The sequence below is a fragment of the Accipiter gentilis genome, chromosome 1, assembly GCF_929443795.1.
Source record: "Accipiter gentilis chromosome 1, bAccGen1.1, whole genome shotgun sequence".
In the NCBI taxonomy this organism is placed as follows: domain Eukaryota; kingdom Metazoa; phylum Chordata; class Aves; order Accipitriformes; family Accipitridae; genus Astur; species Astur gentilis.
The window spans coordinates 33,310,803-33,325,290 of NC_064880.1; the positions used below are offsets into that span (position 1 = coordinate 33,310,803).

The 14,488-nt window shown below is 41.7% G+C and overlaps 1 protein-coding gene across 4 annotated transcripts in view; it reads right to left on the reverse strand.

Moving 5' to 3' along the window:
- CERS6 (ceramide synthase 6) overlaps positions 1–14,488 on the reverse strand; it is a 132,699-nt gene that overhangs the window by 19,822 nt on the left and 98,389 nt on the right. For all 4 annotated transcript variants that reach the window (XR_007507438.1, XR_007507440.1, XM_049811802.1 and 1 more), the window contains exons 7-8: positions 10,554–10,682; positions 6,282–6,388 (exon numbers count right to left, since the gene is read on the reverse strand). Coding sequence is in view for 2 of the 4 variants with exons in the window: in XM_049811802.1 (XP_049667759.1) it covers positions 6,282–6,388; positions 10,554–10,682 (236 nt within the window). In the remaining 2 variants the exon portion in view is untranslated. The remainder of the gene's footprint in view (positions 1–6,281; positions 6,389–10,553; positions 10,683–14,488) is intronic.

A 14,488-nucleotide genomic window follows, 5' to 3' on the forward strand; every position in this document is an offset into this window, starting at 1 on the left:
GAGGAGACAAGCACCTGAAACAGCTCTGAGTTGTAACAGTGAGAATCATTTTTGCCATTTTTTTTTCTGACAGAAACTTTCCAAACAGACTCACAAATGGAATATCCAGTTAAGTCATACCTACCAACATTAAACAAGACCATACCAACCAAACAAAGTAGTTGATTGACTGTCTGTCCTCACAGTTTTTAACATGGTACAGTAGACCTGGCACTGACAGTGTCTGAAGAGATCAAGGACAAGAAGGCATACAGACTACCTGGATTATACCAAATTTGCCTAGATGAGAATTTGGGGGACAGCACATGCAGACCATAACCTGTGTTCTTTATAATCAGCTTAAATCAGGCTTTTATTTACATTTGTACAGTTAAGCCACTGTTTTACATTTGTCAGTGCATATACGTAATATGTGCATGCTGAGATGTCACAGCACAGGTCGTGTGAATGCCAATGCTATTTCCCTGCTTCCTCGCCTTTTGACAGCAGTACTTGTCAGCAGCACTTCCCTGAAACCCACTGTGTTCTACCTCTCATACAATATAACTGATCATAAAAATAATTAGAAGTAGTGAAAAACGACTACATACTAATACTAGTCAGAGCAATCTAGAAGAACCTGAATTTACCCATCTTGGTGCCTTCACCTGGTAAACATCAGCCTAGCTTTGCTGGAAGCCTTCTCCTTATTCTTTCAAATCCAAAAGTTACACCGTTACCTGCAGTTACCTTAAGCTATCTTTTGAAAGAATGAACAGGTTTAGTAACCTTGTATCTCCCTCCATGCCAACCACCTTTCTTCCAAGGAAGCTCTTGGAAATACCCTGGTTCATGGTCACTCTGTGAAACCAGTTTCAGATACCAAACTCTTCACAGCATTAGATTTATTCAAACTGCCCTGTCAAAAAAAGTGTGCATTCCAGAAGAATAAGCAAAGCAAGTGAGTAGTCTTTTGCCTCCTATGCAGCCTAGACTTGAGGGGTTTCACAGTTCTCACATGAACTGCAGCTAGCAATGAGCAAAGAAAGACTGGAAAATGCAGTGCATTACCTTCTTCACCCACATCTCCTGGAATAGAAGATGCCTTTTTGTCCTCTGCACACCTCAAAAAATGATTAATAAATATTACGACCCTACTGAGTTTCCCTTCCTGGATATTGAGAGAAAAACAAAAACCAGCAAAAAGCAAACCATTCCTTTTATCAACAGAAAGAAGACTATGTCCATGTGACTACAGCAAAAACAAGCATTTGAAGCCTGTGGAAGAGGAATTGCAAGGCTTATTGAAATAAAGAAATGCTTGAGGTGACTGCTTTGCCCAGCCTGATTAGACTAGCCAAGAGCTCACGTAATTTATATAAATTCTTTAGCTGAGGTTGCTTTAATTCTCCCTACAATCCTGTATCACCTGAGAAGGCATCAAGTTCCCCCTGACTCATGGAGAGTTGTGTTTTATGTTAGAGTTTGCTAGAACAGTGATTATGCGCAAGTGGGAGAATTTCACAAGCAAAATGTCTTGTCAGTGAAAATAGCAGCTTTACTCCTACATCCACTTAGCAGCAGAAGGCAGAAAGTGTCCTGGGGATTTTGAATTATTGCTGAAATGCACTTCAGATGCCTGCAGAAAGACTACTAAATATATACCTAATTGCCAGTTTCTTTTGTCTTAGCCCCACTGCTAAACAACCTTCAAAAAACAGCATTTGATACATTCTGAATTCTTTATTAGCACCTTTATGCAAAATTAAATGGCACTTGTGCAAAGCCAGAGCACAAGTGCATGCCAGTGCTTCATAAGCAACATCTCTGGAAGCCTGTCTTGGGTATTTGCCTTCCTGTGTGGGGGAAGTTTTCTTATAAATTATAGTCTTCCTTTTACATTACATGCACACCAATTTTATACCTCTCAGCTTTTATGCTAGAAAAATTTGCATATTTATGTAATATTAATCAGGCACTAAATTTTGCTATTTTGAATATTCAGCAAAGGAGAGCAAAACTATGCTTCCTGGCCTGCTGCCACGCCAATGACTCATCTTTGCTGACGTGCAAGCTAATGGGGGTGAAGATTTAGAATTGCTGTTTCATAGAGAAAAAGGATTTGGGAGAGACAAGCTCATACATCCCCATGCTTCATCCCTGCTAGCCCTGAGTTCCACACACAGTGCCCACAGTACAGCTGAGAACTATGGAACTGCCTCCAGGCTCTGTAATTATAGGTGTATGTAAGGGTAACTGTTAGGAATACTTACATCAAGGCTTTGGTCTGGAAGTAAGATGGTCTTAAAAATCAAAGATCATATACACTGCACTGAACCATTTGCATATTCAAATAAATAAATGTGTTCTTTCATTGATTAAGGGAAAGCAGAGGCAGAGGGATTGCCAGTGTAACATCTGTGACATGGGAACACACAGCACAGTGTTGGCTGCTGCATTCCTGTAAAGCACAATCCTTCTGCCTTCACTGTCTTCAAGAGTCTATGCTGATCTTTTCCATCCCAGCAGTAAACCTCACCCACAGCTGTAACCTGCTACCCTCATTAGCCTAATACTCAGTATCAAGGGAGCCAACATCAACAACAGAAGCTACTGTGCAGCCCTCTTCCCTTTCCCTCTTCCCCAGATCTACTTGCCTCGATTTTTACCCTGCTTTCAGCACACTGGGCCAGTGCTACTCTATTCAGACAAGGTTCAATCTAAAGTGGCATGGAAGTGCTGCTGTGACCTAATGTATATGGGAACGGATGGGCACATCCAGAACACCAGTACAAAATGCCACAGCTATAAAGCAGGGCTCAAGTTTTCATGCTTGCTAGATAACTTATCACTGTGCTGGTAATCTCTTCTGGGACTCTGCCAGTCAGACAGCATGAATGTGTATTAGGGACACTTACACAGTCTTCAGCTCTATGATGCCTGATTCCCACTAGCCATGTCAATCTTTAATTTATAATTTGCCTAGTCCTCACAAGGGTTTCCTGCACAGTGTGATACTTGGCAGCAACACTTCACAGAAATCACTTGAGACAGCATGAACCTCCAGTTTCTGAGCTTCAGTTCCAGTTATAAACGCAGTGTTATTTTAAACACTTCAGGTTGAAAGCGTGGACTTTCCAAAACTTGACTAGCATAGTAAGGATGTAAAGGATGGGAAAATCTGGACCTTGCTGATTTTCAGATGTCTCATGAGAAAAAGCATATTGGGCAGCTGTTTCTAGTTAAATGTGTGAAGACTAATGACCTCCTTCAAAATCATGCACTCTGGACAAGATTAATCTGCTCTTTGTTGACTATTCAGCAAAGCAAGCACATAGCAGTGATCTGGTAAAGTTTGTGTTTGAATAACAAAAAATTTCAAGTCAGCAGCTCCTTCTTTGTCATTTCAAATAATACAGAGTGAGATTTAAATGCTGGAGGCACAGCTAAACACATAAGGCAGCTCACAGAATCACAGAATGGCTGAGGTTGGAAGGGACTTCTGGACATCATCCTGTCCAACAGCCCTGCTCAACTTGGGTCACCTCTAGTAGGCTGCCCAGGACCATGTCCACACGGCTTTTGAGTATCTCCAAGGATGGAGACTCCACATCCTCTCTGGGCAATCTGTGCCAGTGCTCAGTCACCCTCACAGTGAAAAAGTGTTTCCTGATGTTCAAATGGAACCTCCTATGTTTCAGTTCATGCTCGTTGCCTCTGGTCCTGGCCCTGGGCACCACTGAAAAGAGCCTGTCTCAGACTTCTTTATACTCTCCCTTCATATATTTATATATATTGATAGTATCTGTCCTGAGCTTTCTATTCTCTATGCTAAACAGTCCCACCTGTTTCAGCCTTTCCTCATGTGAGCGGTGCTCCAGTCCCTTAATCAATCTTAGTGACCCTTTGCTGGACTCTCTCCAGTAGCTTTGTATCTCTCTAGTACTGGGGAGTCCAGAACTGGACACAGTACTCGAGGTGTGGCCTCACCAGTGCTGAGTAGAGGGGAAGAATTATGCTCCTCGATCTGCTGGCAACACCTCTCGTAATTGCAGTCGAGGATAGCATTAGCCTTCTTTGCCGCAAGGGCACATTGCTGGCTCCTGTTGAGTTTGGTGTCTACTGGGATCCCAGTTCCTTTTATGCAAACCTGCTTTCCAGCTGGTCAGCCTCCAGCATACAGTGGTGCAGGACTTTGCACTTCCCTTTACTGAAACCCCTTCATGAGGTTCCTGTCAGCCCACTTCTCCAGCCTGTTAAGGTTCCATGCCTCTGGATGGCTGCACAACCTTCTGGTGTATCAGCCACTCCTCCCAGGTTGGAATATGAGCAAACTTGCTGAGGGTGCACTCTGCTACATCATCCAGATCATTAACGAAGATGTTGAATGGGACTGGACTCAGTATTGGCCCCTGGGGTACACTGCTAGTTACTAGCCCCCAACTAGACTTCCTACTACTGATCACCACACTCTGGCTGCTCAGCCAGTTTTCAATCTACCTCACTGTTTGCTCATCTAGCCCATATGTTATCAGCTTCCCTCTCAGGATCTTCTGGGAGGCAGTGTCAAAAGCCTTACTGAAGTCAAGGTAGACTATAACCACTGCCCTCTCCTCATCAACCAAGCCAGTGATTTCATTATAGAAGGTTATCAGGTTGGTCAAGTATGAATTCCTCTTTGCCTTCCCCTTTGTGAACCCATCCAGTCATCATCTGACTGAGCCTTCCCTGAAGCAGAGTCATGTACTGCAGTCTTCAGTGGCAGAACTGCACTGGTAGAATTGGGTCCTCCCTCCATTTCTCAATATAAACCAGAATGCACCAGGCAGATGAAATCCTATGAGCTGGAGTGCCACCATTTTTCCTATCTGAGACCATTCTGAGACCATGCAAGTAGAAACACTAGCTTCCTTCATTTACAGAAGTTCAGTGAATGGCCAAGTTAGCTTCAAGGAAGGACTGAGGAAAGGGAAGCAAAGCTGTTTAAGAAACAAATAATTCCTCCTTGGAAACAGTAACAAGTATTTTTAAACACACAGTCTGTGTGTCTATCCATTTTCTCCTTTTGTCATGGTCTGTCACCAACTCAGTGCAGTAGGGACCACACATTATCACATTATCTTTGGAGTCATTAAATGCTAAATGAGACTTCTACATTGCACTGTTAAGCAGAGCTGATGACACAGCTCCCTAAGGGCACCTTGGTCTTATCCTGTTTGCATTAACAAAACCCCAAAGAGATATCATTACAGAGGATTTGAAAGGAAACTGTAGTGGAGATGTTGATACTGGCATCTGTAAATCCTTTGCTAAAGTGCTTGGTGGTAATCTCTCTAAATAAAACTCTAAAAAGGGTAACGTTTCTGGCATTCTTCATGCTTCCCAAAACCAAAACTGTCACTATTATCTTCTGATGCAATGACAGACCCCTCCTGCTCTCATAGGGGATACAGAGATTTGGGTTATTTCTGTTCATATGAGAGAAAGGAAGGATCCAGAACACAAAAGAGTAAGGTCAACACCTCCTCCCAGCCCTCCTCATATATAGGGCACAGGTTACAGAGAAACTTGAATGGGTTTCCACAGTGGAGTACATCAGTGTATTTCCTAACTAGCTAGCTGCCTTCTGGATGTTGAAGACCCTAGCAAAAGAATCGAACATCTATGTCCTGTCTGTGTGCATACCCAGAAGAAAGAGTATGTGCACATGCAAGCAGCTGCCTTTGTCTGGGAAGAGGTGGGATTACTGTATAACTACCTTATAGATCTATGTATTACACAGCTTCTCCACGACCCTCAGTGCAAAGGAGGGGTGGGAAAAGAGTAGCCTGCAGTACTGCAACCTGCATGGCAGTAACATCCTTATACCGATTTCAGCGGGCCAGACATTCCTCATCTCACTGTGTTTTTCTTTAAGATGAATACATTCATAAAGCATGCACTGAAAGCTAATGAGAAGATCCCAGCTTCAAGCTTAGCCTCTGGTCAGTGTCTTCAGTGACATTTTATTTCTCCTCTAACTTCTTGCCAACACAGGTGACCAACTGCTAACTTGAAGCTATGTGGTCTCCAACCTACTTCTACCTTAAAACCAGCAGATGCCCCATATGTTTCTTGTCTAGCACACAGTAAACACAATGGCACTCTAGCAAATAGGCTATTTCAGCACCTAGTATTGTCTGAAACTCTCCTTGGTGCTTTGGGAAACAGAGTAATGTCAATGAATCACGTTCAATTACAACATAGTTATTTCCAAGCTTGTTTGATGCTTAGCATTTGAGGAAAATGATATGCTTACTCACCATAAGGGATATATGCCAAGCCTACTGACAATGAAGACAATGGCAAATGTAAGGAACAGAAGGTCACTCAGTTTTTGACACTTGCAATAGTTTGCCATTTTGGCAGCCTGTAAAAGAAAGAAATGTCTGTTTACTTCTGTGAGGACAACTGAGTTCTCTTGTATTGTGTATAAGCTGTAAGAAGAAGAAATCAAACTTTTATGAAATTGTTAACATTTTCATTGGGCCACCTTGCAGTGACCTTGTAACTCCTCTCCACCAAGCAGCTGGAAAATGTCTTCTCAGAAAAAAACCCAGACTGCATAAACCAGAGTATATCTCTCATTTTTTTCCTTCCCCATACAATTTCCTTTTTTAAATTTTACAATTTCAGATTCACAAAACTCTTCTAAACCTTTTATTGAACCCCACTGTGTTTGTGCTGTCCTTGTCCCCAACCTCTTTACCTACCTGTCTCTCACCTTTCTAGTATGCTCCACTTGCATTTTCAGCATCCATCCATCTTCCACCTGTACCATGCTCTCTGACCTTCTAGTGTCTGCTATATATAAACTTTGTCTCAAATCCTCTACAATGCCCCATATCCTACATTCCCCTACAGCATCTCTTCTTCCTCCCTGGCCTATACAGAACAGTTTCCACCTCAAAGATTATATCCCTTCCCCTCAAATCTTTTTCCAAGGCTCTCTTCCTCTCTCTTTCCAACTTCTGCTTTTCAACTTGTTGCCCTACGCCTATTTTTACATGCTTCTCTCATTTGTCTTCATGCAGTCTTTCCACTCCTCCTCAATGAAGAAGTCACTAATTACTCTTCACTTAAACTGCTCATTAAAACACTGATCTTCCCCAAAGTTTCCTTGCCTTCTTCTCCCTGAAGAAAACAGCACGTACAAGCAAGCTTGTTTTAAGACATCTCTGCTGCTTCCACAGCATTCATGTGTATAAGCAGTTACTTATTTTCAAACATCTGCTTCAAGGCAGAGACAGTCTTTCTTCATGCTTTCTGTCAAATGTATCCAGAGTCACTGCACAATGAAGTACATGAAAAGCTTGATTTAGTGTCCACTTAAGCCACTGGGAACCCTTTCAAAGCCCCCTTCTGAGGGGACCTGTATCCAGCTCCCATATTGAGAAGATGCTTACTTGTGCAGACTTTCCAGAGGGCTAAGAGGGAGCAAAATTGCCACAACTATGCATACAGAATACTATTCTGAATGCAGAATTCAAACCAGGGAATTACCTGAAACGGTGAGAGGGATTCTTGTATTCTGATTTTTTTGGTAAGAATACACTGAACCTTAAAGTACTCAATGCTCATATCAGACATCTGGATGCCAAAACCAACCTGCACTTTTGGGTGTCACCTAACTTCTGCAATGTATCCACTAAAAACCTGAATATAAAGGATAATTCTCACTAACAGAAAACAAGTTAGGAAGCTCACAAAACATGAGGAAAGCCACCAGTGCTGCAAAGAAAACATAACCCTTCCGAATCGGCCCTATATTCTAGCGGACGCAAATGAGTTTCCTGGCAGTTTGTACTCAAAGTCTGGTTTAAGGAAAAGAGAACAGTCTGGTGACAATATGCAAAACAGAAGAGTTACTAGCACCTTGATTTGCAGATGACTGAAAGTTCAGGTAGGAATTTTGGACGTATTTCCATGGCAGCAGTCTAAAAAAGCTGGTTTCATAGTGTGTGGAGATGATATTGCTACAGCAACTTGTAGTAGTACCATGCCATTTCTCAAAAACAGTACAGCTGCTGGGTCATCAGTTCTCAAATAACAAATCTACAAATGATATCGATAAGGAAGGACTACAAAAAAAGCAAGAAAGTATGTTGTTGGATGGAATCTGGCCACCTAAGACAATACAACACAATTTTCAAAGCTTAAAACTGTGACTACAACTTAATAACACAACTCTTCCAGATACTCTTGCTAGTCTATTTAAATCCATGTATTTTACAGCACAGCTATTTGCCTTGGTTTGAAATGTCCATTCCTTGCTTCTTTAGAGAAGTGTGTTAGGAGACAGCTGGAACCTGACAGAAAGGATTCAGGTTGAACTGTCAGCTATTTGAGGCTCATACACCAGAAGCATACCAAACTATTCACATCCATACACTGGCATCAAAACTGTCACAGTGTTCATTAATTGAAGCTGAAAAGTCTCAAGGTCCCCATATAGGTGGGATTTTAAGTGCTTCAGCTGGTTAGGTCACAGCGTTTCCAACCCACAGTCTGTAGTGCAGTACAAAGATACCCAAGATCCCATAACAACTTAGCTGGGATTCTGAAAATTGCCTCTCGGTAGCCTAGTTTTCAGTTTAAGTTAATGTAATGGCTTCCTAGGCAAGCAAATTACTCTACATTTGGTCTGTCCTGCTGTGGCTAGGCTGCTTTGAGTATCCAAGATAACTTTCCCTCAGATCTAAGTGAACAGCTATGTATTCCTGAAAATCCTACTATGACTCTTTTGTATCTGCAGATGCCTTAAGACCTATGGAAAAAACCTCATCTCCAGTATACCTACGAATATATACTACTTTCTGCAATGTGAATAGCAAACATGGGTCATTCCAGTTTTCCACTGGACATGTTTCATTATGGTAGGTGGAAAGAGCCTAGTGGCCTCTGGAAATAGCTTTTCATTTTTTACAAATACAAAATACATAAAACAGGTCAGGTGCATAATTGACCTACCATGGTAAGGTATTTTACCAGCTTCTTTTGCAGTTTGCTAATTTTCTTCCTCTGCACTGACTTTCCCCTCAGTAATGTCAGCAGTGCGTAATAGTCCATCTTCTCTCATAAGGCACTGGGGCTGTGACCCACTGGCTTAGCAGAAGAAAGCCTGTTGAGTGAGGCCCTCCTAGTAAATGCTGCTCGGGGCTTGTGATTCTCTTACACTTCAGAGTAGCTTTAGTATTTCCAGCCAGAACAGACTGAACTAATTGACTAGAAAGACCACTAAAGTATATGCCTCATGGGGAAGTATATTTGCTGAATGTTTGCAAATCATGTGATAATACCAGCAATTTCTCTTTGTCTTAGCCAGTGAATGAACAGAGGAATTGAGCAAAAATATGCATCTCACTGTGTTCAAGATAAGGTTTTAGCTAGCCTATTACAGCTGCTCTCCAGTGGTTTTAGAGTCCCACAGACACTGATCTGGAATGAACACCTTCAAGTACGTCCTTCTGGTGGTGAGAAAAGATGAATGAAGTAAGTTTGGGTGAATCCACAGCTAGTAGAATAGATCTACACACATTGCTAAAACAGAAGAATAAACTTGTAAAGATGTAATTATTTCTAACAGGATAAAACCAGATTCTCTGTTGCTTTCTATCTCAGGCAGTCATGTGCATTCTAGATTAAAAAATAAACCCAGGTTTACAGCACTATCCAATCTGAATGGCAGGATTTTGATTCTGCAGTAGATGACTCACACAGTGAGATTATATTCTTGCATAACAGGATACTTGCAACTGCCTTAATAAAAACTAATTTCAGACAAAATAGTTATTAACTTTGGTTTGATCCTGATGGGGTGTTCACAGAGAGCCCAATCCTAGCATCACCCGGAGCTGTCTAAAAACTGATGCAGATACAGGATAACAATATCTCTAAATTGCCGCTATGGAAGTTACAGACCATCTTGACTTAAAAGAATTTTAATCACCCCTTCTTCTCCAAAGCCAACTTCTTAATACTGGCATCTGGATGCGGAGGCACGGGAACCTGGAAAATCCTGGGGACCAGAGGCCAGCTCACTGCCCATGCACAGCCACTGAATTGTCCAGCACCCTCTGCCCAGCAAAGCACAGCAGAAACAAACCGCAACACCTTGATTCTTTCGGAAACAGGGTTTGTGCCCCACACACCACATCAGAGGGGTCAAGAACCAGGAGCTTCTATCCCACAGTCACCACTTTCCAGATTTTGCAACTTTGAGCTTTTGACTTTACCATGTTATATTTAAAACCAGTGTGTAACCCTCCCTGGCATGCAATGCATTACCAGTGCTCTGTACAAGCAACTTATCAATGGATAAACCAGCCTGAAGTCACAAACATGCACTGCTACAGGTGTAATATATTTCAGCAAGGAAATACACTATATTAATCACCATTACCATCTTGAACTGGACTCTTTGCTTAGGAAATCCTTGTTCTGCGTAGCAAATAGATTCTACCTACTGACATGCTAGCTCTCTGAATAGTGAATAATACCATGTACAGACACTAATGACATATGTATTATCTCACCTCTAGGACAACATCAGCCGCATCATGGAGACATAAGGTCAAGGTTCCCACTCTTGTCAAATTGGTTACATATGAGAAGGTTATCAGGGTGACTGTTACAATGTGATGTGTAAACATGATGCCAAAATCCTAGAGCAGCAAGAAGCAAGGAAAAAAACCAAAAAACAATGAAGCAAACAGCGATACTCAGTACTCTTATACAAAAATGGATGGATGTTTTTTAAATCCAGAATTATGGTTATGTTACATAAAGATCCTGCTACATAAATGCATTAAATACTCTGCTATATATTTCATTTAGACTGAATACAATAATCATCATATGTCAACAAAATGCAAAAATATTACTTAAAGCTAGGCAATATCTACACTTCTCAATTCATAGTAATTTAACCTAATGAAGTAAACACTGGTGGCTGAAGTTACTTTGAAAAGGCATATGTACACACAAATCAAATTACATCGTATTTTTTATACACCAAGCAACATACAATAGGCAAAATAACGCATCATTCACAATAGTTCAAATAGCTACAAAGAAACGGGAAACACATTTCCGTTGCACTTGGAGTTATCAACAGTCACCTGCCAAGCACAACTGAGAGCTTTCACAGAGCTGAGAATCCCAGTTCCAGTTCTTTATTTGTTTGTTTTTAATGAAGCTGCTTTGCCTTCTCACTGTAACAGAGTCAGAAAAGTCTGCAAATGAGCTGGTGCAGCTCTTCCTACTCAGATCTAATCTGCTGCCTCTCAAATGATGCAGGTTAGCTGGTCTCCAGATCAGTAACTCTGAGTTGTTTGGCCAGCAAGTAACTGTAACTACTCAAAAATACTGGAAGCTGTGAAGCTCCTGTAACATCACATTCCCAGATACATGCCAAGGGACAGGCAAAGCAGAGGAACGACCTGTCTGCCTGGCCTAGACTCCCAGATTGATTACTGAGAGAAGAGGACCCACAGAGATGAGGCTCTTGTCTGCAAGGCACCAGGTCAGTCAAAAAGAAGTCTTACTGGAGTTTGCTGAACGACCCGCACAGCTTTGAGAAAGTGGTATCAAAACCCTGAAGAAAAGATCACAGGCATCATTTGCCTGGGGAGTTTCTCCATGCACCGGGTGCAAAGTTAGTACCACAGCTCTCAGCAGATTTAGTGGCTCTCATGCAGGGCTGTCTGAAGGGAGAGAGATCCAGGCAGTCAGAAGCAGCAGCTCTTCCAGGCAGCCAAGCATTTTGGGAGGTGGAATTTGGCTTTCTGGCAGCTTTCGTAGGTCAGTCCTGCTGAGCTGTGGTAGTCTTCAGCTAAGTGGCCCACAGCAGAGAAACCAAAACTGATACCCTGCAGTCTTTAGAGAGGCAGCACCTGGTGTGCAAAGGGACTGAAGGTACACACGTCGGGCAGGAGGGCCCTACGGAAAGTGCTGGTGAGCTCCCACTAACACAGGGTCAACTCCAGAAAAGCAGCAGCTACAGCTGCTGACTGCTCTGTCTCTCCAATACTGGGAAGAGTAACTGCCTGGTGTCACTGTACCTCTCTTTGGGAATGCAGTAGGCACATAGCAGGCACCACTGTTTTCAAGGACGTGCAGTGCCACTGCCTCTCAGTCAGTACCAGCACTTGGCTTCACTGCAATGTACACCTGGAATCCGTGGAAAAACCTGCAGCTTGAGCAGTCTCATTAACTGAATAGGGACAGGACCAGCTCCCTGCCTATCACTTTATGCTTAATGCTATCAGGTGCTATAAGGACCTATTTCCTACCCATCAATGGGCATTGCCAGTATATCGCCACAAAGCTGAGGGGGATGGGGGAAGGGAGAAAAGAAAGAAAAAGACTAAAAGCAGAGAACTGTACCCTAGGCTGGTATACATCCAAGATTTCTCAGCCAGGTTATGTGGTCCCCAGCAGTGTGGAGCACAATCAAATACATTCAGCAGTCATACCAAGCCATTGCTTTAAATTAATTTTCTTAAAGAAGACTGAACAAAAAGAGAATTAAAGGCTGCTTCCCTTGCTAAGGGTCTTAAGGGAAAGCAGGGGTACAGCATCTTAGTCATTTCAGTAACTACAAACCCCCACGTGGGGACCATTTCACCATGCCATAATCAAAACAGCAAAGCACCTACCTTGGTCCCTGGGATTAGAAGTAAGCTACTAGCATTGCCATATGGCCATACTGCAGCCTAACTCTTTACCTGCTTCAGCTGCAAATGCTATGGCACTGTTCTTCATTTTCCTTCTAACAGCAATTATGTTAGCACATAGGCAGTCCAAACAGGGGAAGAAGCCAAGCAGAAAAATCTCCTTTGTTTTTATAGCTGACACATTCATGTTCTACAAATATGAGATTTCTAGTCCCTCTTGGGAATTCTTCAAGGCATTCCTGACAATATGGATTATTCCTAAGCAGCCCTAATGCTCTTGGGCAGCAGTCTTCTGCACTTCTGCATGAGTCTACTTATGGAAATGCTGTCCAGGGAACTCCTTCTCTAATAATGTTTCTTAAAAGAGATAGTTATCTGACTCTGCCAGCTCTGAAACAGAGATGCTGGACTGACCTACTGAAAATTGTTAGAAAAAAGTAGCAGTGATATAAATAAGACTACTTATTCTGGTCCTTTCTTTCCTTTTGTGACATTTCTTCACATCAGTAATTAATACTATACTTTAAAGATGCTACCTGTTAGATTTTAATTATACATAAGGGTAATGAATACATAGAAACTAATGGTACAAGTCCCCATAGTGTCAAGTGGTACTTGCAGAAAAGCAGCTGTACAGGAATGGGCTGCTTCTTTTTTTAAATGTATTTCAAACTGCATATATGTTTGTGCAAGATGCATTTATTTGCAGCAGATATGTAGCCTCCAGTTGTAACTGCTGAAAGATGTCATGTGCCTGTGTCATGAAAATATGTGGCTAAGAACAGGAGAAAGAGCCTACTCCTGATACCATCAGTGAGAAGAACATAGGTCAGACAACAGAGAGACCCCATGGGTCTCAACTTGTAGACAAGCCCTCTGGAATCAAGGCTTCTGCTACCCATGTTTGTTTAACATGTCACGCTCATTGACTAAACTGCCAAGTGGCTATGGAGCATTAGTGCCACTAAAGGGCAAAACATCATCTTCATTAGTCACCCCAGCTTCTGGAAATGGGCTATGTTATAGATCACTAAGGAAAGGGAATATCACCAGCTAAAGGTTTCAACCATTACAATTCTAGTAAAGGTCTGCAAAATGTACACAATCTACATTCCTTTCCTCTGAAACAAAATAAATCAGCTCTATGACTTTTTTTACTGAGTTTGAAGAAAGAGATGTAGGATCCAGATTTAGTGAAATATAGCATAAATTTTCTAGAATCAAAATGGAATATTCAGGAAAATTAGCAGCTACAGACTATTTAATTTTGGGAATGAGTGAACTGTCATTTTTTAAAATAGTAAAACACAGAAGCTCTAGGAATTGCCAACTGCCTGGAACTAAAAGGTGTGAATACACAGAAAGGTCTCCTCGATCTTCTATAAACCTGTTAAAACACTGAGTAGAAATTTTGTACACTCCCTTAAATACACCTGTCAAATATTTTTCTATTAAACAATACTTCAGGTATCCAGAACGCATGTAAATAAGCCTCACTGCTATTAAAACTCATCAGGGGCTTGAGAGAGTAACAAAATTCCCTGATCTAGTTTTTTTAGTCTGTGTTTTACAAAAGAGGAGTATTGGAAGCTGGAGAGAGATGATAAAAAACCAGATCATACTAGGTTGCAGTCTTTGCAAATGAAAACCCTTAAGGGTAGAACATCATTACTGCAGCATAGTAGATACTTCTGAAGCAAACAACATGCCATTATAAAACTGTAAAAGTTAATCTACTCAGTTTGCTGTCTTAATGCCAATAGTAGGTATGTGCAACAGCCTAAATAGTTTGC